The 19,570-nt window shown below is 46.2% G+C and overlaps 9 protein-coding genes and 1 non-coding gene across 12 annotated transcripts in view; 6 read left to right on the forward strand and 4 right to left on the reverse strand.

Moving 5' to 3' along the window:
- Positions 1–1,330, forward strand: part of BDCG_06256 — a gene marked incomplete at its 3' end in the record, with an annotated part of 8,957 nt that extends 7,627 nt beyond the window's left edge. For both annotated transcript variants that reach the window (XM_045421988.1, XM_045421989.1), the window contains exon 10: positions 140–1,330. In XM_045421988.1, the coding sequence (XP_045281605.1) occupies positions 140–1,330 (1,191 nt within the window). The remainder of the gene's footprint in view (positions 1–139) is intronic.
- A 384-nt stretch (positions 1,331–1,714) lies between these two features.
- On the forward strand, positions 1,715–3,736 carry BDCG_06257 (uncharacterized protein). The gene is made up of 3 exons (XM_045421990.1): positions 1,715–2,438; positions 2,649–3,116; positions 3,263–3,736. The coding sequence occupies exons 1-3, from the start codon at positions 2,178–2,180 to the stop codon at positions 3,599–3,601; spliced, it is 1,068 nt and encodes a 355-aa protein (XP_045277728.1). The 5' UTR covers positions 1,715–2,177; the 3' UTR covers positions 3,602–3,736.
- Positions 3,737–4,094: 358 nt separating this feature from the next.
- Positions 4,095–5,014, reverse strand: BDCG_06258 (50S ribosomal protein L37e; the record flags this gene model as incomplete). The annotated part of the gene is made up of 5 exons (XM_045421991.1): positions 4,095–4,250; positions 4,399–4,470; positions 4,616–4,673; positions 4,770–4,786; positions 4,856–5,014. 5 exons carry the CDS (start codon positions 5,012–5,014, stop codon positions 4,095–4,097), a joined length of 462 nt encoding a protein of 153 aa, XP_045277729.1.
- Positions 5,015–5,097: 83 nt separating this feature from the next.
- BDCG_06259 (nucleolar protein 16) lies at positions 5,098–7,142 on the forward strand. Its single transcript, XM_045421992.1, has 3 exons — positions 5,098–5,286; positions 5,367–7,053; positions 7,126–7,142. Exons 1-2 carry the CDS (start codon positions 5,159–5,161, stop codon positions 5,965–5,967), a joined length of 729 nt encoding a protein of 242 aa, XP_045277730.1. The 5' UTR covers positions 5,098–5,158; the 3' UTR covers positions 5,968–7,053; positions 7,126–7,142.
- A 68-nt stretch (positions 7,143–7,210) lies between these two features.
- Positions 7,211–8,074, forward strand: BDCG_06260 (uncharacterized protein). Its single transcript, XM_045421993.1, has 4 exons — positions 7,211–7,281; positions 7,352–7,395; positions 7,529–7,620; positions 7,735–8,074. The coding sequence occupies exons 1-4, from the start codon at positions 7,238–7,240 to the stop codon at positions 8,029–8,031; spliced, it is 477 nt and encodes a 158-aa protein (XP_045277731.1). The 5' UTR covers positions 7,211–7,237; the 3' UTR covers positions 8,032–8,074.
- Positions 8,075–8,323: 249 nt separating this feature from the next.
- BDCG_06261 (integral peroxisomal membrane peroxin) lies at positions 8,324–10,491 on the reverse strand. The gene is made up of 3 exons (XM_045421994.1): positions 10,040–10,491; positions 9,829–9,969; positions 8,324–9,760 (listed from the first exon to the last, which is right to left on the reverse strand). The coding sequence occupies exons 1-3, from the start codon at positions 10,279–10,281 to the stop codon at positions 8,473–8,475; spliced, it is 1,671 nt and encodes a 556-aa protein (XP_045277732.1). The 5' UTR covers positions 10,282–10,491; the 3' UTR covers positions 8,324–8,472.
- Positions 10,492–10,822: 331 nt separating this feature from the next.
- Positions 10,823–15,251, reverse strand: BDCG_06262. Of its 2 annotated transcripts, XM_045421995.1 has the most exons (7): positions 13,622–15,251; positions 13,239–13,520; positions 12,467–13,179; positions 12,188–12,197; positions 11,920–12,075; positions 11,577–11,847; positions 10,823–11,468 (listed from the first exon to the last, which is right to left on the reverse strand). In XM_045421995.1, exons 3-7 carry the CDS (start codon positions 12,600–12,602, stop codon positions 11,049–11,051), a joined length of 993 nt encoding a protein of 330 aa, XP_045277733.1. In that variant the 5' UTR covers positions 12,603–13,179; positions 13,239–13,520; positions 13,622–15,251; the 3' UTR covers positions 10,823–11,048. The 2 variants fall into 2 exon arrangements, with proteins under 2 accessions (XP_045277733.1, XP_045281607.1); XM_045421996.1 differs by lacking the exon at positions 12,188–12,197 and having other exon boundaries at positions 12,467–13,173; positions 13,239–15,220.
- On the forward strand, positions 13,080–15,290 carry BDCG_06263 (uncharacterized protein). The gene is made up of 3 exons (XM_045421997.1): positions 13,080–13,191; positions 13,249–13,814; positions 13,931–15,290. The coding sequence occupies exons 2-3, from the start codon at positions 13,809–13,811 to the stop codon at positions 14,558–14,560; spliced, it is 636 nt and encodes a 211-aa protein (XP_045277734.1). The 5' UTR covers positions 13,080–13,191; positions 13,249–13,808; the 3' UTR covers positions 14,561–15,290.
- A 103-nt stretch (positions 15,291–15,393) lies between these two features.
- BDCG_17266 lies at positions 15,394–15,515 on the forward strand. The gene has a single exon. It is a non-coding gene; the product is annotated as a tRNA-Met (tRNA).
- Positions 15,516–17,705: 2,190 nt separating this feature from the next.
- BDCG_06265 (uncharacterized protein) lies at positions 17,706–18,293 on the reverse strand (the record flags this gene model as incomplete). The annotated part of the gene is made up of 1 exon (XM_045421998.1): positions 17,706–18,293. One exon carries the CDS (start codon positions 18,291–18,293, stop codon positions 17,706–17,708), a length of 588 nt encoding a protein of 195 aa, XP_045277735.1.
- Positions 18,294–19,570: the final 1,277 nt, after the last annotated feature.

The raw sequence follows: 19,570 nt of genomic DNA on the forward strand, positions 1-19,570 counted from the left end.
TTCGAATGACTCGAAATCTGAAGCCAAAAGTGTGCCCCATTCATGGAAAGGAAAATGAAAATAAAACGCGGAGTACCGTTCTGCAAAAATTCTAGGTCAATTGTATGATATGGCTAGCCACATTGATATCCGATCAAAGATCCAGTTTTTGTCTCCTGAGGAAAGACCACAGTTCGACAAGCGGATTTTAAAATCAGGGATTGAGGTTGACGAGAAATTATTGAGCGTTGCAACCGACCTCAAAATGCAGTACGATACGGATATGCGGCGGATCATGGCCCGGCACGAAATCGAAACCGAACTCGAAGTCTGGTCAACGTTCGTACTAAGTCATTCGGAGATGTCGAATGACTACAAATTCCATGAAGACATTGGTCGCATCTCATCCGCCCTGCGGGAGAAGTTCAGCACGCTCTGTCAGGAAAAAGCAGGCGGTAACGACTTTGAACACCTCGCGCCTCTTGCCGTCGCGATGTATAAAGTGACCAGCGAACAGATGGAGGCGGCTATGGCTGAAAAATCCGCTGTCCTCATTGAGAATAACAAAATGGAGAAAAGGTTGCCTCTCATTAGTTTCCCTTGGGTGCTCCAGCAAGTACTCGGAAAGATCGCGAATGGGTGTTTTGAGAGTCCATTGAATCACAGACGGTGTCCCGCCATTATTCAGGTCGAAATTCCCCGCGCTCCCAAACCTATCAAAGCCATCAATATTCTTGTCTCCCCGGACGCGGAAACTGAAGGCGGCCTGAAGTATGCTGGCGATGTCTTGCAGCTTTTCGATGACTCCGAATCCAAAGAGGAGCTGTTTGAGTATCTCAGTGAACAATCCGACAAGCCCGAAGCGCCGGCCGGTCAAGATGAGGGTATAATTACCCCATCGTTTCAAAAAATCCATGGCCCAAACGGTGAGGGCGCAGATCTACTTATTGCCTTCAACGATGATACCAGCACTCCGTCGATTTCTCTGCCATATCCAAACATCCAAGGCAAAATTACCATACCGGCACGAGAACCACTCACTCCGAACATCGCTCCGCCTGCAAGGGCCCTCGATCTGAATGGGATTGAATTTAGATCCGTTTCGCAAGCGTATTTCGCAAACTCCTACTTACCAGCTACTCAATGTGAAGCTAATGGCTTACAAGTGGGAGATGCAAATAGGCAGAGAACCAAGCAAAATGCTAAACCGGCTTGGAGTTTGGCTGTGGCGGTCGGGAGTCAAGAAGACAAAGGAGAAGAAGAAGGACATAGGGAAGAGATCATCGAGTTTGGACACGATATACAAACTTCAGCACTGGATGAACTTGAACAGCTTTTGGGGATGAATTGATGATGGGTATATCGAAATAGCCACGGCCCGGGGTGTTGAGGGGGAGGGAGGAGGGAGGAGGGAGGGGCAGGAAGGGGGAGGAAGGTCTACCTTGGGATATGGTTTTGTTTTCTTGCACCCTCCTTCAATTCATTCTACTTCTTTAGATTTATCCTTTCATTTTTACTTTTTCAATGTTCTTGCGCATTCACATGCTGTTGGGGGGATTCAAGGTTCTGCGCGGCGGTAAGGGATTTGGTAGCTTGAACTTGTGGTCGTGGTATCACTCAAGGACCCTACCGGGGGAGGGGCATCTAGGTAATAAGTTCTTTGCGTAATTAAACTTCAAAATTAAAATTGACAAAATGGCCTTTCAGACAGAATTTCCGTGAAACATGTTCTAATGTCGAACCAGTGCGGCGTGGAAATGAGTGGTGTGCGCGTTGAATAAGAAGATGTTGGCAATGACGCAAGTATTTACATTTTTTTTTTAAGGCTCGAACGACGAAACTCACCTGATTCTGGGGCAGGAGGGAATTCAACCACCTGATAATTGATATTCACCTTTTAATTTATGATTGCAATCTTAAGTCAAGAGTACCTCATATTTACCATATCGATTCTCGTCTCACAATTCCATCCCGTCATATTTCGAGCTTAAATAAGCTTGGTAACTATCGCATCAATCGACTTAACGAATAAATATATCCTCTCACCATACAACCGCGGCAGTGTCGCACAACCCTCTTCCCCGCCGCACAGCAGATACACAAGGGGGAGGAAGCTGAAGCGGTTACTCATTCGAATTAAACCTCTCCTTTCTAGCCAAGAATAGTAGAAGGAAAGGAAGAATAGAAAGCGAATAAACATGTCTATACCAACCGCACCCCTCCTAGCACCCTACACAGCTTCACCTCTCCCGGCCCAATCACTCACCCTAATCACCTCCGTTCTAGGGGCAACGAGCAATTGGTTGGTTCTAAGGATCCTATGCGATGCTCTATCTTCCGGTAGCGGTCGAGGTGGAGAAGAGCTGGAGTTCAACGCTGGCCGGAGAGGGATACGACGGGTGGTGCTCATGAGCTTTTTGAGGGGGATGGAGTTCTGGAGGGCGGAAGCGAGGAGATTGGTATGGATTTTATTGATATTTTTCTCTTGAAAATTTTTTGGTGTTTGGATCATTTTGGTTGCATTCTTAATTCTCATGATTGCTTTTATATATTTTTTGGTAGTTCCGCATTTATACGTGGGGGGACATGAGTAACAGCTATATGAATTAAATTTTTCATTGGCATGTTCAAACGACCTTTATTTAAGCTTTACTGACACTCCATCTTAGGGACTGGATCTTGCCAGACTATCAAAACAAGGCAATTTCGCTTTCATAGACGGGGTCTCAGAACTCTTCTTGCCCGCACAAACAGACCCAGGTCCAGCGCCAGCGCCAGCCCCCCCTGTGGCAAGCGGCTCTCCAATCCCCGCGCGGATACCGTCGCACGCCACTCTATCAGCTCGAGGGCCAGTATCTAGCCGTTCTCCAACCGTAACTAGCCATGGGAAGAGCAGTGGTAGTGCGTCAAGGAAACTTCGATGGTCTGGTATGGGAAACGCAGGCCTCGACTCCCTGGAGCTGGAGATCGCCGCTGCCATCGATGACTTGAGCGGGGGTACGGCGTCTGATGAAAAGCCGGTGGAAAACGATGTTCTCCTTATAGTGGATCAGCCTGATTTGCTCCTGGCTGCTACAGGTCCGGGAATGGGTGTTGGGGCGGCGGAGATGGGGGAGTTTTTGTTCGGGTTACGGCAGGTACGTTAACTCTTTATATACCAAGATAATGGGTTTGCATCCCTCAAAACACCCCTTCTATACTACCACGAAATCTACGGGGTGTGAACCTGGACGAATTTGATAGGCTAATTAAGTGGGATTTCTTCTCCTATTCCCCGAGTTAGCGGGTTCATTCTACGGTTGTCACACTTGCGGCAGATTCGCCTCTGATTCACGCAGGTTCTGCCGAGTTTATGGAGCAACAACCAACGCCGCTTGAAATAGAGCATGCATCCTTAGTTGTAGGGATGGCGCATCAAGCTAGAATGGTTATGCAGTTGAGAGGTTTAGACACAGGTGTTGCGCGAGATGTCAGTGGCGTTCTACGGATTAGTAGAGGGGGTGGGTGGGTTCCAGAAACGGAGAAAGGAGATGGTCACGATCATGCGGGCTTGGAAGAGAAGGAGGTACTGTACTTTGTACAGGGAGATGGTGCGGTTCGTGTTTTCGGTAGAGGCGAGTGAACGGGTTGATCATGGTTGTTATATGAAATCACATGTGTAAGATTTTTCTGAGAGTAGAATCAATACCTCCAATTGAAAGCATTGAACGAATCGTAAAACCGTTGGAGAAGTAAAGTGATCAATGACGCGGACGGCTAGAGACCTTCGATTTTCGAAGATGGGGAGTAAGTAACATGTAGCTCGAGTTGTGATAAAATGGGCCCAGTCCAACAAGATAGGTATATGTGAACAGGAAGCACCTTGGCCACAGAGCGCATGTCATTAAACTATTCATGTACACGGCGCACGCCATGTTCCACCCCACGCCTTCTCACTCCCCATCCGGCCAAACGAGTTGTTTCCCCTTTTTCGAATGTTGATAGCACGCTAGCAAAATAAAACAGTAAACACCTCTGAACCGTTAAAAGAAAATCAATCCGGCCATCCACAAGGAAAAAGGAAAAAAAAAAATAATTCAACCCTTAGCCTAGATTGTCATTGGAAACCCATTCTTTCAACCCCGCAGCAACTTAATGCTTCTCTGGCCCCCGAGCTCCCTTGGGGGTGCCGGTTTGGAATCCGTTCTTGAATTTGCGGTCGACCGTCTTGAGATATCGCATGCGTCCAGTTCCGGTGGTTCTTCGTCGCAGACCCTTCTCGGCCCAGTTGACTATTGACGGCAAAACAAACGATGTAAGTAAACGTCCTGATATCCTATCCGTTTTACCAAGTTCCAAAACCATCTTTTTGCCTTCCCGATTGCAGATCCCCTTCTACTCTAACGTGCCGGATGGATTGTATATTGGGACTCAACGTACATTTCCGGGTCTTAGCGGCTGGATACCCGCAAGACGAGCATGTGTGCTTCTGGATGTGGAAAGAGCGACGGCCTGTTTAAAATTGTCCAAAATAATGTTCAGTATATCATTTTTCTCTGCTAAAATATCGCGGATATTGAAAAATGTGAGGATTTCAAGGGGGTTGATGTCCGAATGCCTCTCGTGCACAAGCGGGATTCCAGGAGATCGGACTAACCGCAACGTCTGCACAGAGTGTGCGATTTGTTATGGCGCTTGCCAAAGCTGGAAGTTCCCTTCGCTATTCAATCTGTCAGTTGATCGTAATAATTAAATGGCGAACAAGGCCGGGTATGCGGTGGTTCTGGACCGGCGGACGGATCGGTACGTACTCATCTTGAATTAGGGACTAGAATTTGAACAATGTCAGCAAATAGTATGCGCGCGAGTCCGCATACAATGAATATAGCCTTCTCACCTGGAATTCTGCGTCTACAAGCGCTGGTCGTTGTCGTCGTTGTCGTCGTCGGGCGTTGGATCGAAAGTTCTCATCGCGGCCGGAAGTCGCTAAGCGAATTGTGGTGTAGGGTTTGAACCCTACACGTGACTTGATTTCCTCTTTCAGCGATGTCTCCATGCCGTGTGTGCAAGTGCAAATATGCCAAGAATAGGTGCAAACATTGACGATCAAGCTTATCCAAAAAATTTGTTCCTCAGCATCGGATCTAGAAACCAGCCAACAAAGAGCTACAAGCACCCTCAAAAGAACCTGAGATTAAAGATGGGTCGCATTTTACAAAAAAGGAAGAATCGCTCAGGCGCTCCAAGGGTGAAGCAAAGAGCTAACCGGCTGAAAAATGGGAACAAGAAAATTAACGTCCTGGGGAACGCTATCATCGCGCAGAACTGGTATCAAATCTCCTTAAAACTGCCCCTGCCAAAGGATCTCCTTTCTTTTTACATTTCCATGCCAATCTAACATCTCTTAGGGATAAAAAATTAACCCTAACCCAAAATTACCGCCGACTTGGCTTAGCATCCCAGCTCAACGCCCCGACTGGCGGCGCGGAGAAGAAGCTCGCGGATTTGTCGTCGGGCCAACAACATACAGACTCTTTACATCTCCTACCCTCCTCAACAATCTTGAAGATGATAAAACCTACCGAAGCGCGCGTCGAACGAGATCCAGAAACAGGGAGGATTCTCCGCGTGATTCACCCAGAGAACGACGACGAGGTTGAAATTGCGGGGCGAAAGCGCCGGAAAGCAAACCCACTAGAAGATCCGCTGAATGAAGTTGGCCAGGCTGGTCTCGGTAATCCGTCCATGAGTATTCCAGGTAGCATGTCCTCGTCGGCGATAGTTCAAGCGCTGGAACGCCAAGCCGCTTTGGAAGAGGAGGCCTTGAAGAAGAAACAACCCAGACAGCAGAGCAAGCGCGAGGAGGAATGGCTAGGGAGACTAGTGGCGAAGCATGGTGATAATATCGGTGCAATGGTTAGGGATAGGAGGTTGAATCCTATGCAGCAGACGGAGGGGGACATAAAACGGAGACTGAAGAAATGGAAGGAGAAGCGGGGAGCTGCCTAGCGGGGGAGCGGTTACCAATGTACGAGAGATATTTGGAGATTTAGAAGGACGGGAGAACTGGATTTGGTTTGGCATGGCGTTTTACGGAGTTGGGACTTTTCGTTTTTCATCGGCAGAATCTGGACCTTTTTCCTTTTTCCTCTTCTGTCGGCCATAGACATGATCCCGTCGTATGCGTCTTTTTGGAGCTGCTAGCTTCATGTTTACTGGACACCTTGGCCGATGCGGTAATTGTGCCAGTTAATATTGGTTCTTCGTACCTAATTATAGGTGCTCACGAATCCAGCCCTGGAGGTATGCGACGTTCCGCTTTGGTCATGGCTACTCGAGTATCGTCTTCGCAGTTGACATCTTTGTTACCGTTGGTACTCTGTGTGAATACCGTTAGTATTGAGATACATCTGCACTCCCCTTCCAAGGGACTTCATTTCCACGGTCTATTCTACATAATGACGAGGCATGTGCATATCCTGTCTCACTGTACCCAAGGGTGACGGATAGCTCGAATGACTCCCTTCGCCACGGGCAGTTGCCACTAGACATAGCGGAGTGGACTTGGAATAATGAAAGGTTATATGAAATAAATTGAAAGCGACGAAACTCCCTAATGACTTTCAACCGTTTTCTCCTTTCTCTTTGGTTTCGGGAAAAGGAATCAAAGGCATTATGTGGGCTGCCTTGAACGTGCACGTCCGAATACGCATCCAGCCATCCATGTATAAAGAGAGTGAAATAACACGGTGCCCCTTACCGCATTCACAATTAATATGCCTATTACAGTGAAAAAATATATTAGTTGTTTATAATTTCCAGGACTTGTCCTTTTTCTTTCCCTTCAAGTTCATAATAACATAGCCATAAGAAGTTGGAATTCGAATTATTGCTCCTCTTCTAATCAAGCCGCGCTCTATTCTACCTCTCCCTTCGCTATTTGGTACCCCTTCGGCATTTAAAACACTTCGCGCTCTCTTTTGGTATTCTGACGCCGGGTTCCAACAAGACGCTGACGCCCCAAATGCCTAAGTTATCAGCGACTCGGGTTCTCGGGACCCTTTTACTGCTTTCTCACCTGTCCATCGCACAGATGTAGGTACTCCACAGCCATGGCAATCTAGCGTGGAAGGATATGCGCTGACCGAGAAACAAATGTCCTTCAAGTGAATTTTCATTTCCAGGCGTGATAACTGGGCTGAATTGCATAGTTAGCCAGCAGGGCCAGGAGGACGTTTGTGGAGAATTGCCAGATGGAACAGTTCCATTCCTGATCAAAATGTGCTCAAAGGGAGGGCCGAAACAAATTGACTGTCGTGAAGCGTATGTTTTCTTCTTCGCACGAAGAAGAGAGATAAGGAAAAAGAAAGACAATACTAACAACAAATCCTAGGCTCAAAAACATTGATCCTGTCGGGACAAAGAAACATGCATACTGTAAGTGGCTAATAAATAATATTCCCCCCACATGAGACAAAGCATGAAACGCATGAGCTATATGAGAAAGACATAAAGAAACCAGCTTCTAACGTCAAACACTCATATGAAAATACTAAAAAATCAATAACAGGCCACACATCCTCTCAAAAACCCATATACCCCGTCTGCATCCTCGACGGAAAGGAATATGACGTGAACGACAAGGGCGAGGCGAAATTCAAAGCAAGTGGCACCAGAACTGCAGAGGCAGCGTCATCCACATCTGTATCTGCATCTGTATCTGCATCTGCAACCTCGACTCTTTCATTCGCGACAGCGACTAACTATGCTAGCAAGGCCACTCTTGACCCGGAGTCAACACTGTCAGCAGGTAGCAGCAGCGGCGGCAGCAATGATGACGACGCGACTCGCACGACTGATGCATCCACGGCCACGACCGATCCCATATTGCGCTCCACGGTAGACGTTACGGTAACAATTCCCCCGCCAGCTGCCTCAACGATGGCAGCGAATGCACCTATGAGCTCTGCGTCGGCGGCGGGGGGTTCTCTGATGGCTAATGGGGTTGTGGGCAGTTTGGTTGTGGCATTCTTTGTGGAAATATGTATTTTGGTTTTGTTTGGTATAGATTAGGCTGGGTAGGGGGGGGGAGATGGGAGATTCTGTGTCAATATTCCCACATTCTAGTTCTTGTACTGTGGGTAGAAGCTGCATATCAAAACGTTAGGAATTTTTGGTCGATTTCCTGCACTTCTCAAAGAAAATATCGTGTTGATGAATTGTAGAGAAGGTTGTACCTAGCTATCATGAAGTTTGGCTCGTTTATGGAGCCGGATCAATGTTCATCCTCGGCATTCTTATCATCAGTTCGGATGAGTGCTCCAGATGCCCGTACCGTACAAGACGGAGTACTCTGCATCGGAATAACTACTAGTTGAAAGATGGTATCACGAACTATTCAGCATAAACATCCATTTGACTCGTAATCGTAACATCATCGATACAATTAGCACACGGGGCATCATATCTCATATGCATAATAACCCCATACGCAAATCAGCTAATTATACAATTTTACCCAGTATCAGAGCTTCTGTCATCAACACTGGCGCGCTGCACAACTCTAACCCATCTCCGCCGTCTCCATTCTCCCGTCCCGCCAATCCCAGCAACGCCTTCTTCAAAGTCTGCTTTGGCCAGCTTCCCCTTCCCCTTGGAATTCCCTTTCTGTTCAGCTTCATTATCTTTCCCCTTGGTTTCATAGCTGGCCCCATACGCTAAGCCATCATTGTTATACGCGTCCTCATCAGGAGGGTGGAATGGTAAATCCCAGACCCAGCCTCCGACCTCCTCAGGCACCGCATTATCGCTGGAACCCGGAACTTCAAACGCGACACCCGTAATCATCCGCTCTATCACCCACTCGCGGCATTCGAGGTCCAGCTGCCACTTCTTGCCTTTCCATTTCCAGCCCGGCGGTGCCTTGACGTCCTCAAAGAACCGTGTACCCCTTGGTCGATCGCCTGCGATACGAGATGGAGATAGCGGGTCATAGGGAGTGGGGGTGAAAACAAACGACTCCCAGTCCGAAGTTGCCGTGTATGGCGAGAGCGTTTTGTGCTGGAGCTCGAAAATTTCCACTTCTCGCTCTTCTGGGTACGTATCGAGTGAAATTGCAGCAGTAGATTTAAGTAATGTGAGGAGCGCAGACGGCGATGACGGAATCGGGATTCCGAAAACGTTGTAGAAGGCGTCGCCGGCCGTACTCTGGGCTTCAGCGGTTGCGTCTTTCATCTGATGCCCGATTTCTTGCATGAAGGCAGCAACGCTAGGATTGCTTGCGATAATAGCAGCGTTCCCACCAACAAGGCACAGCATACGCCATGGGATTAGATGGGCCGTTAAAAACAGAATAGCAGATAGGATGGTGAGTAGGAGGAAAACGGTGGATGATAATGTTTCATCAGAAAAGTTTGTGGCAGGGGACAACAGAGCTACGGTGGCATCGTGCAGGTTCGCAAAATCTGCCATACTATTCTGGAGGTCTCGCATGTTACGGAAGAAGTCCTTTGAAGTTTCTGAGACGGGTTTAATAGTCTGTGCTGGAGCAAGAGCCGGCCCATCGTATGAGTAGTACGCAGTAGTGCTAGAGGTCGATGCAGAGGCGGGCGGGGGTGGATGACGAGCAAGAAATCCCGGGACCATAATAAAGAGCAAAAAGACAGCAAATGGGAGAATCATCAGTAAGTATGGGTCTAGGCAAATAAACGAGTAGACGGAAAGGAAAGACAAGGTGTGAGTTGGGGTTTGCCAGCTCAGGACGTTGGTCACGCGCTCCTGGAAAAGAAATACAATGCCAATTCTATATAATAGTTAGCAAAAGAAAGATGTCCATCCTGTCCGGTAAGGGTATAAGAAGGGAAATCATGCCTAGCATTAAAACGTCGGAAGTTGTTGCTCATTGTAGGAAGGCTGAAAGCAGGGCGGTCAACGTGGACAGTGGGAGGTTTGCCGGCCACAGCTTCGGACTCATCCCCAGGATCTTCCCCAGGTAAAACCTGCTGCCATAGTCTGAATAAAGATAATGCCAGTTAGCTCCAGTAGTATATACAGCTACATAAGCAATATATTAGGACTATACTTTGTTAACAGCCGTTCCTGAAGAGAGGACCCAGCAGACCAACCACCCAGTGATTTCGCATCGGATTTCATGCCTTGGAATTTTTGCTTCAGTCGCCGGGCAGATAGAGCGGATGCAACAGAAACATTGTCGTTGTCCCTTCCAGCTGGCCTGGGGCTATCTTCGGCTGGCTGCGACGAGACTGAAATGACAGGAATGGGGTCTTCGCGGTTGACGAAGGCGTCTGCCGTAAACTCATCCATGGTTGATGCTGAGGATGGACTTCCCAGGTTAAGGCCGCATCCGACCTGGAAAATCAAACGATTGCACACAATATTATGGGTTGTTGTGCAACAGTATTGAGTATTAGTATTATATTGTCACAGAATATCAGAGTAAACCTCATCTGTGAAATCCAGAGGAGATATATAGTTACAGGACGATGTTGGTTCATGTGGTCAGTTCTTCTAAAGATCTTGTTTGGTCGTGACATGGGTTCCAACCTCGGCTCGTGCCAAGAAGAACCCGTGAAGTCGGGAAGCCGGGTGCCAAGAGGCTAACTTTATATTATAATTAGCGTATTAAGGAGCCTCCTGAAATGTTGTAAGATGGAGCATTGTGCTTGATACAGAAACGATACTATCATCTGGACAAATCAAAACTCATGAGTTCAACTAGGGGTAATTCGCTAGGTGGGAAACTGAGCTGGATGTGTGCTATGTGCATCTGAGGTATCAATGTCAGTCTATACCAAGAATGAAACGGAAATGGCCATGAGACCAAAGGCGGGTAATGTGCGCCAGTGACTGATCTGAAGGAAATCCGTATATTTGTGGAAACTGCTTTATTGTATTTTATTGTAATGTAATGTACATGTCACGAATTACTCTCCGCCGTCTAATATTTGCTATATAGAATTACAGATTGCGATGTCCTAGTATCCGCCCCATGCATAGAATCTATAACCCAAATGCAAAAATGATCAAAATGCTCCGCCAGAAATGGATTCGATGCTTTTTCGTATCCCCATCTATCCCAAGTACCTCATAACTCCCTCAAAAGCCACCAGCGCCATTGCATTCGCGGGGAATGCTCTCAAAAAGCACGGCAGGAATCCCCGCCAGTATCCTCTCCAACCGCTCTCTTTCGCGACAGCTACCGCTGCATCCTTCCACCGCGGAAATCTCCTTTCGCCATCACCCAGCTTGCCACCCAACGGATCCGTCATAATCCGTTGCTTCACAACATCGGACGGGTAGGATGTGAGCCAAAACACTTGCGCGGACAAGCCACCCGCCCAAAAGTTGACTGCTGGTGTGGATAGTTGAGTATGCTGCTTCATGAGTCGCGAGAAAATGTCGTAAGTGCTCCACCAGAAGAAGAAAAATGAGCGGAAGAGCAGAGTGGCGCAAAACCCGCGATAAAGCCCTTGGATTCCGTGTGTACGAAGCTATGAAAACAAATTTGATGTGAATAGGTGGATTGGGGTTTTTCGATTGTGTGAAGATAGTAAAATAAAAAAATAAAAATAATGAATAACACTGATAGGAGCACGTACAATCTTCTTCGTGCAGTCGATCGGGCCTCTATACAACCGTTGCTTCTTATCGGCTGCATACTGGATCTGTAATCGTGCTTTCACATGCTCAACAGGTGCTGCTATAAAGCTAACAGTTGAGCCAGCCAAAACACCAGCGATGCCGTGCCCAAAGCTGGACAGTCGATCTGGGACTTTCTTTGAAGCAAAAGGTATTATTCGTCGTAATTGTTTGTTTGCAAAAACATGTTCAAACAAAAGACGACGATAGAGGGTTAATGACCCGAGCATACTATATCAAGATTAGAAGAGTACTGCACGAAGAGTTATAAACAGATGCTGGGGTTCAACTGGAAAGACTAACACAGAGTCCATGACCATCCATCCCATCAAAGGTGGTGATGCACCTTTATACAAGGCCCTTGGTCCTTCATTCCGTACAGTCTTAAGCAAGCAATCTAAAGGACCGCTAAATTGTGCAGATTTTGTCGTTTGAAGACGAACCTTGATGGTATCGAATCTGTTGGCTAATATATCAGTCAAAAGAACTCAACCGATGAGCATATGGGAACAAGCCCTAGAGCGTCCAGGAAGGAAAATCCGAGATCAGGTGAGAATGATATTAAACATACGGATGTCCCACTATAAATTATCCCACATGAAGTGTTGGAAGCCTCGTCAGTTATCGGCCGTGACTCAGAATTGTTGTACAGGACATCAGATGTAAATGGCGGGCATCTGATAACCAAAACGAACAATTTCATTACAGAAAAATACGTCCAGCGCCATCATATCGACATTCGCCTTATATCCCAGCAGCATATATTGCCTTGTCACGAGAAACATAAAATGGGACACTTGTCGTAGGGATGCTGACGAGAAAAGGAAGCAAGGGGCCCAAAATAACTCACCACTCAACTTGGCAATGCCAGAAAACACACCCGCCACAAACCCTTTGTAGTCCTTTTTCTTCCCCCTTGACCTGGCAACACCTGGCTTCTCTCGAATCCCATCCGCTTCCTGATTTCTCATATCCGCTGAACTCATTTTCCCCGATATCAATCTAGGATTTCAAAGGTCCAGCGACCGTATGAGAAAGTACTTTTTGCTTCCAGGTGGGTTATTGCAGATGCAGTTTATCGTTTATCGAAAACATCGATGCATGCACCAAAGCCAGATCTTGATTTGAAACAAGATAGATAGAAAACTATCGGCTGTGTGTTTCCATTTAGACGTTGTACATATGGCAGTCAACCCGTTGTGAGGCAAAGCTGATCCAATTCAATTTTCCCGCTCCAAACACTCTCTGAGATTTTCCTTGACCGTGAGACGATTGACTGTTTCTCGTTTCCCCAAAAGTTATAAGTTATATCATAAAAATGCTTATATATTGAAAAATACCCTGAGCAAGCTTCATCAATTTAGTCGGGCCGAAAAAGGAGGGAACCTTGGAATGCTCTCGAATATAGTGTCACGTGATATGTAATATACACGGACGGTTCCAAGACTTCGACGCGACGTATATAGAGGCAGCTAGAACACGTATCGTCTATTGTTTATCTTCTGAAGGTCTCTGAAATTAGACATGTGCATGTACTCCAGGATAAACTAGTGATCACTAGTGCTGGTATAACTGGTAAGTCAGTAGCCATGAGAAGGGGGTAGTAATCAGTGCCAACTAACATGCAATAAGCGAGGTTCGGCATCGCGATGTTTGAATATGCCCGGCTTCTACAAGACCAAGCGGTCAGGAAAGGCAGGGAGGGAGCCTAAGCAGCGTTCGACTCAACCAGTTTTGGGGAAGATGCAGCGGATATTTACTCTGGCGGTGTGCAACGAGCTTAAACAACCGTCATTGAATACAAAAAACTCCACTACCAGGCCAGAAGGATTGACAGCTTAGAAAATGCTACGCCAATCCATGCTCCAAAGATGTACTTGCGCAAAGAAGAATTCAGTTAACATCTAACCACTCGTCAGATAAACTTCATCAAATAATAAACCAGCAACGGAGGAAATGATTCACATTAAGGCAGAGACTAAAATTTCACATCTTTCTGTCTTACCGTGCTGTTTAGGTATTTATTGGTCAAATCTGAGATACGAGTTGGACACGCTAGCTTCGAGATGATTGTTATGAACTCACACAGTGTACCTGGAGATAACTAAATAACCCGAGGGTTGAATGCGAGTGCTCTCATCCTCGCAGATTTTTCATCCGCCAGAGCTTTTCATCGTCCACCTCCCCACACAATGCCGGTATGAAACCCCTATTTTACATAAAGTCCTCGTAATCAGGACTCACCAGAGAGCATATATGTAACAGCACTGACCTCAGGAGAATTGCGCCCGCTTCTTTTTTTTAAAAAAATCAGCACGCAACATCTAGCCCTCCAACCACCACAGAGCCTACCCCTATAGACGAGGACGCAATCGACAACGTAAAAGCAGGCGCGGCGGGAATCATCAGCACCGCAGCATACACCAAAGCCGAGCTCCTCGACCAGATCACCTACCTCTTCCACCATGAGCGCTACGACAGCAATGACCCCCGCATCATCGCCGAATCGCGCCGGATAATCGACGAGCTCTGGCAGGCGCGGCTGGAGCAGCAGGCGACATGGCCCGCGGACGCGGACGCCGGGTTCCAGCGCGTCAAGCGTGCCTTTGAGATCCTGGCCGCGAACAAGGGGATCGTGACGCGGATGAATTTCTGCTACACGGCGCAGTCTGGCGATGCGCAGATACACCGGGAGGCGCGGGTGGGGGATTCGGGGTGGGCGTATTTCCACATGCAGGATGCGGAGAGGGCGGTGGACGGGGGCGGGTTGTGTGTGCGGTATGGGGCGCTGAGTGATGTCGATGCGGAGACGGCGGAGGTGGGGAAGACGGTTGTGCAGGTGCTGCGAGATGCTGGGCTGCGGGTTGTGTGGAATGGGCGGCCGCAGATGGTTATTCGGGTTACCCCGCTAAGTTGGCGGCCGAGGTTGCTGGTGGAGGAGTAGTTTGTATGTAGTATATATCTTGCATATCATATATCGCATATCTATGAGTAGATCTTGAATACACTGCGTCCGAAAAACGGGTCAACTTTCCGATATTTGCTCAACATGACATATATAGCTCTGTCTATGAAGTATGCTATTCTCTACAGCTTCATATTCCCGCGGCCCCCTTGCTGTTATTTAGACGCTACACATGATATCATAGTGCAGGTACAGACAGTGCACACCCTTCCACTGCAGTTGAGAGATTGCACCGAAAAGCCCATCCAGAAGCAAATCAATCCCCACACCAACAAACTCAAACAGACCTCTTTTCGAGCACCACCCCTCCTCATTTTTCCACTGCATAGCTGTAGTCAACGAACAATAAATGACGCCATTCCAGCATTTTTCCTGAGAAGTGTTATATCTAGTCACTATAACCCCTGTTCCCCCTTTCCCTCTCTGCGGCATTTATTTGCGCCATTTACGCATTCTTCACATGGTCACAGCGGACCTTTCGAGATTACCTACTCGTCAACCATCAAGGCTTATTTTACCGAGTAGCTGTCATGCTAGCAATCTGTGAATCATCGAGAGTGAAGAAATCCGGCATTGAACAACAGATAAAATATAAAGAGTGATTATGATTGCTACAACGCGTAGGAGTTTCACTCCTCAACAACTAGTTTTCGGGTAAATAATAGTAAAATTAAGAAAATAAACATAACAATCTTTCTAATTTCAAAACATTTTGTAAAAGAAAACAATAATTGAAAATAAATAAATAAAAAAAAAATAAAAAAACCCCACCAGAAATCCCCCGCCAATCACTGACCTTCTAACCCCTCCAAGCCTCTGTGGTGTAGTTGGTTATCACGTGAGTCTCATATTCATGTCCTATTCAAATAATATGATAGGTAGCAAAAACTACTTAGCGATCTCAAGGTCGCCAGTTCGATCCTGGCCGGGGGCAAGAGATGGGGTTTGTCTTTTTTGATTGTCTTATTTTTTTTAATTTTTTAATTTTTTCTTTCATGATCCCGAGGTCAAGTCGGGTTGGGGTGGCCCTGGGTGGTGTGTACCGTACGCAGTACACTCTGTAGCGGGGTGTCCGTGGCGTGTGGACAGACGCTATGACGACATTAAAAGGGGGAGAAGAACATTTGGACCTCAGGGCGCGTGCGGTGGTGGTGGGCCCCATAATAATACTAACTAATACTACTAATAATAATAATAATAATCGTTAACTCATAGCGCATGGATGGCTCCACGGAACCAACACTGGTAACTCGGACGGAGGAGGTAGGAGTAAGTAGTCCGCGGAGCAATTAATTATTCAACATTATCATATATTCTTATTCTTTGGGTTTGGTTTACAGGGTTATTTTTGAATTTGAATTCCCATCTCTTTCATCCCGGTCAAAACTTTTCTGCAGCTTGCCGCGTTGTGTTGTGGCGGGTGGTGGGAGTTTGAGTGGATTTATAATAATAACAATAATAAGACGATTCTTACGCAGTAACAATTATTTTGATTGAGGATGGTGTGGGGAAGAGAGTTTTTTCATGCCGGGCGCGGGTGGTTGGTCTGTGGTCTGTGGTGGGTGGGACGGGACGGGTTTTGTGAGTGGATATCGATCAGGGATCTTATACATACACCACAGCTATTTCTAAAAAAACTGGGAAATCTTATGTACACAAGTGATTTGAAAGAAGAATGAAAAAGTAACTTGTGATATAAAAATCAATGTTCTGCAGCCTCAAGCTCTCTCTGTCTCCCTTCTCTCTCTGTTTAATTCTATATATTTTTACTCTGTACATAGCAGGGGGTTCTTCTCAGCTATAAGCACTGCTAGAATAAATAGACTGAATGAAGCATATAGACTATAGATAGGCAGCTAGTTAGCTATTAGGCAGGCAAGGTAGACAGACAGTGATAAGTAAACTTCGCATGTGCATAATATTCCCAATTTGTTTATGTATTAATTAATGGAAAGCCAATTACTGAGCTAAACCCAATTCTTCATAGCTGTGGTGTATTTAGTGGTGTATGTATAAATCCCTCCTGAAACGTGGGTTGGATGATGGGCTTAACTCTCGAGGTATGAGGGGCGGGAGTATTTCCTGGTTTGTTGATTGGCGAAGGGTAGGCAGGATGGAATCGGATAATGAATGGTAAGGTGCATGTACCCACGGCAGTGGACATGGTAATAATTTAATGGATATGATTCCATGGTTATCGTCTTTGATAACTGTAGTTAAGGTAGAGGAAATAAAATAAGATAGGACAAAAACAATGGGGGGGTATATACACTCAAGAGCACAGATGATGCGGTTCATGGTGGGAAAAATAACATAAGTGAAAGAGACATACAAAAGGAAATAAAAAAGAATCGCAAACAGCAGATGACAAGTTGGAAGGAGTTATAGGTTAGGAGTTGATACAAACTTAGGATGAGATAGACTCCATGGTAGGTTGCTTTACCTCTCCTTGCTGCCAGCAGACAGCGTTCGGTGCGGTAGGTTTGTGAGAGCGAAACGTGAAAATACAAGGAGAGTCGAAGGGTATGATGATAGATATGTCAAAAGAAAACACGAACACACACACACAAAAAAAAAAAAAAAATTAAAGGAAACAAAACGACACTATGGTATACAAATGCCACACGGAAAAAAAAAAAAAAAAAGAAAAAAGAAAAATCAGTAACAAAATAACGAGTGCCATGCTCCTGTTTATCTATCTCCATGCTTTAAATTTGCCCTTTTTCAGCATTGGTTCTATGCTTTTTTTCTTTTTTTGGCTGTCGTTTGGTACTTTTCAGATAAACAAACATGAGGCAAGCCAAGCCGTAGCTGGGCGGGTATTCGCAAGTCGTTGAGAAAAAAAATCATCGGCCGAATGACAAAAAAATGGCGAGAGAGAAGTTGCATAAAGTGTCGATTGGACTGGTATCCGTTTTTGTCGTTGCTGTTCACTGTGTTCACTTGCGAGGGAGAGAGCACTTTAGCGGCCCAAAGGGGGTTGTTCAGATCGTCATGGTAGGAGATGAACTAGGCTGGGAAGAAATGCATAGGCAGAAACCAAAGAGAGTCGTGATCCATGATGATGTATGTGGGCCGGTCGAATAAATAGGTAGTGTAGTATAAAAGGTGGCCAACCATTTCTTTACCAGCCCTTATTCTCCTTCCTAGACGAGCCCTGGGACGCCAACCTCTCCGTCTCCCGCTGGATCAGTTTCTCAACAAGCTCCCGTGGCGAAACAGATCCATCATGATTCCTCGCACTGGAATCCGACGGCAGAGAACACGGTGCCCCAGCGACGAAATATCCACCCTCATCGTCCTCGAGCGCCAGGGGCGTTACGGGGCCCGGACTGCCCAGCGGATCGATGCGTGGTTTAGAAGGCTTTGTGCCGCCACTGGTTGAAGAGCCTCGTGGTGTAAGAGTCACGCCTGCGACGAGGTCACGATATTGACGTAGGGCATCCCTTGAACCTGATGGTATTCTGTAAGGCTGGGCGGGTCGTTGTTGGAGCGGGGAAGGAGGTTGGTTATGAGGAGCGTTCGAAGCGGATTGGTAGACGGCTGGGTGGAAGCGTGGGAGGTTGCCCAGCTGGATGGCGTGTTTTGGTTTGGGAGACATGCGGACTCTGTTGCGGGAGGGAGGAGGGGAATTGGGCCGGAGAGAGGGAGACATGGATGGGAGAATGGACGGCGATGAGTGCATGTAGGTGGTTGAGCGGTCACTTCTCATGGTGCTCCCTGGTTTGTGGGAGGCAGCAGCTTTCGCGAGGCAACCACCGCTGTTTTTTCTGGTAGAGAACCGTTTTGCGGAAGTGGTGAGCTGCTGATTGATAGCTTTTCTACGGAGGTCGTGAGGAGGTTAAATATGGGTAATGAGACGAACTGCTTGCTCGTAAATATCCAACAAGGCGGGTTTCACTCGAGGACTCGATAGGAGTGGTGTTGTCGAGTGTCGTAGTAGTAGTAGTAGTGAGTGAGCGGTTTGGTGTAGTAATTAGGAGTGAGGAAGTACGTGAGTGGACACACAATATCAAAAATAATTTCTGGAGATAGGCTGATGGATGGCCTGAGGAAACAAGGAGCGAAGGCGATGACTTATAATATATAGTTACACCCAGCACAAGATCATAGAAGAAGAAGCCCCATATAAGCAACCCACGACGGAAGAGGGGCAACCGGCGGCGGCAACAAAAAGGCAGCGAGGGAGTAGTTATGCAGCTAGCAAGGGGAAGCGAAACGAGCGACACGAGGGCAGCGACTCAGCGAGGGAAGGGGGCGCCAATTTGGGAACCTACGCTGTAACCGTGCCATGCTTACTCACTCTCTGTAGTGAGTGCACCACAGTGTACAGAAAACCACACTGTAAAGAAAATATTTTGAATATAGTAATCTTCAAAAATTAATTAATAATCATCATCACATCTATCTATAATATAAAGATTATCTATATACTCATTAGAAGATGTAGAATTCACTGTAAGTTAAGATTCTATAGAATTATCTTATTGTGGTTGAGTGACTGTAGATTTTATAGATTTGATTTCAATCAATTGAAGAGTCTTATTAAACATCTTTTTCATCTCATCTGCTCTACAGATTGCAATCTTGCAATTGACATTCTTAATAGTGAGAACTTTATCTACTTGTATCTATCTGTAGAAGAATTTGATAATCTGATGTCTATTTACTTAATAATGATCTGTAAGTTCATTCTTATAATATGTGTTCAATTCTGCCTGAATCATGAAGATCTTATTCAACTGTCTTGTCAAACCAGGTGTAAGAGTATTCTTCATATCTTCTAAGATCTTGACTGCTGTATTGATTTGATAATATAGTTTTACAATCATCTCTGAAGAGATTAATTGTAAGAAGACAGTTGATAATTAATCTGCAGATGATGAGATAAAGTGATTATATATATTATTATCATTATCATATATGTTGAGATCTGAGGCATTATTTTAGATTCATGAGTTTTTACTTGACTTATTTATAATCTGACAG

This window comes from Blastomyces dermatitidis (assembly GCF_000003525.1).
Source record: "Blastomyces dermatitidis ER-3 genomic scaffold supercont1.6, whole genome shotgun sequence".
In the NCBI taxonomy this organism is placed as follows: domain Eukaryota; kingdom Fungi; phylum Ascomycota; class Eurotiomycetes; order Onygenales; family Ajellomycetaceae; genus Blastomyces; species Blastomyces dermatitidis.

Bases quoted from the DNA above. Each gene is read 5' to 3' on its own strand.
- BDCG_06257 (XM_045421990.1), top strand. From the start codon at position 2,178: ATGTCTATACCAACCGCACCCCTCCTAGCACCCTACACAGCTTCACCT. The intron at 2,439-2,648 runs GTATGGATTTTA...ACTCCATCTTAG, and splicing joins GGGCGGAAGCGAGGAGATTG to GGACTGGATCTTGCCAGACT. The intron at 3,117-3,262 runs GTACGTTAACTC...TCCCCGAGTTAG, and splicing joins TTTTGTTCGGGTTACGGCAG to CGGGTTCATTCTACGGTTGT.
- BDCG_06259 (XM_045421992.1), top strand. From the start codon at position 5,159: ATGGGTCGCATTTTACAAAAAAGGAAGAATCGCTCAGGCGCTCCAAGG. The intron at 5,287-5,366 runs GTATCAAATCTC...AACATCTCTTAG, and splicing joins GCTATCATCGCGCAGAACTG to GGATAAAAAATTAACCCTAA.
- BDCG_06260 (XM_045421993.1), top strand. From the start codon at position 7,238: ATGTGCTCAAAGGGAGGGCCGAAACAAATTGACTGTCGTGAAGC. The intron at 7,282-7,351 runs GTATGTTTTCTT...AACAAATCCTAG, and splicing joins CAAATTGACTGTCGTGAAGC to GCTCAAAAACATTGATCCTG. The intron at 7,396-7,528 runs GTAAGTGGCTAA...AATCAATAACAG, and splicing joins GACAAAGAAACATGCATACT to GCCACACATCCTCTCAAAAA.
- BDCG_06261 (XM_045421994.1), bottom strand. From the start codon at position 10,281: ATGGATGAGTTTACGGCAGACGCCTTCGTCAACCGCGAAGACCCCATT. The intron at 9,970-10,039 runs GTATAGTCCTAA...ATCTTTATTCAG, and splicing joins CAGGAACGGCTGTTAACAAA to ACTATGGCAGCAGGTTTTAC. The intron at 9,761-9,828 runs GCATGATTTCCC...ACTATTATATAG, and splicing joins TTCCGACGTTTTAATGCTAG to AATTGGCATTGTATTTCTTT.
- BDCG_06262 (XM_045421995.1), bottom strand. From the start codon at position 12,602: ATGAGTTCAGCGGATATGAGAAATCAGGAAGCGGATGGGATTCGAGAG. The intron at 11,848-11,919 runs GTTAGTCTTTCC...ATCTTGATATAG, and splicing joins TGGATGGTCATGGACTCTGT to TATGCTCGGGTCATTAACCC. The intron at 11,469-11,576 runs GTACGTGCTCCT...TTGTTTTCATAG, and splicing joins TCGACTGCACGAAGAAGATT to CTTCGTACACACGGAATCCA.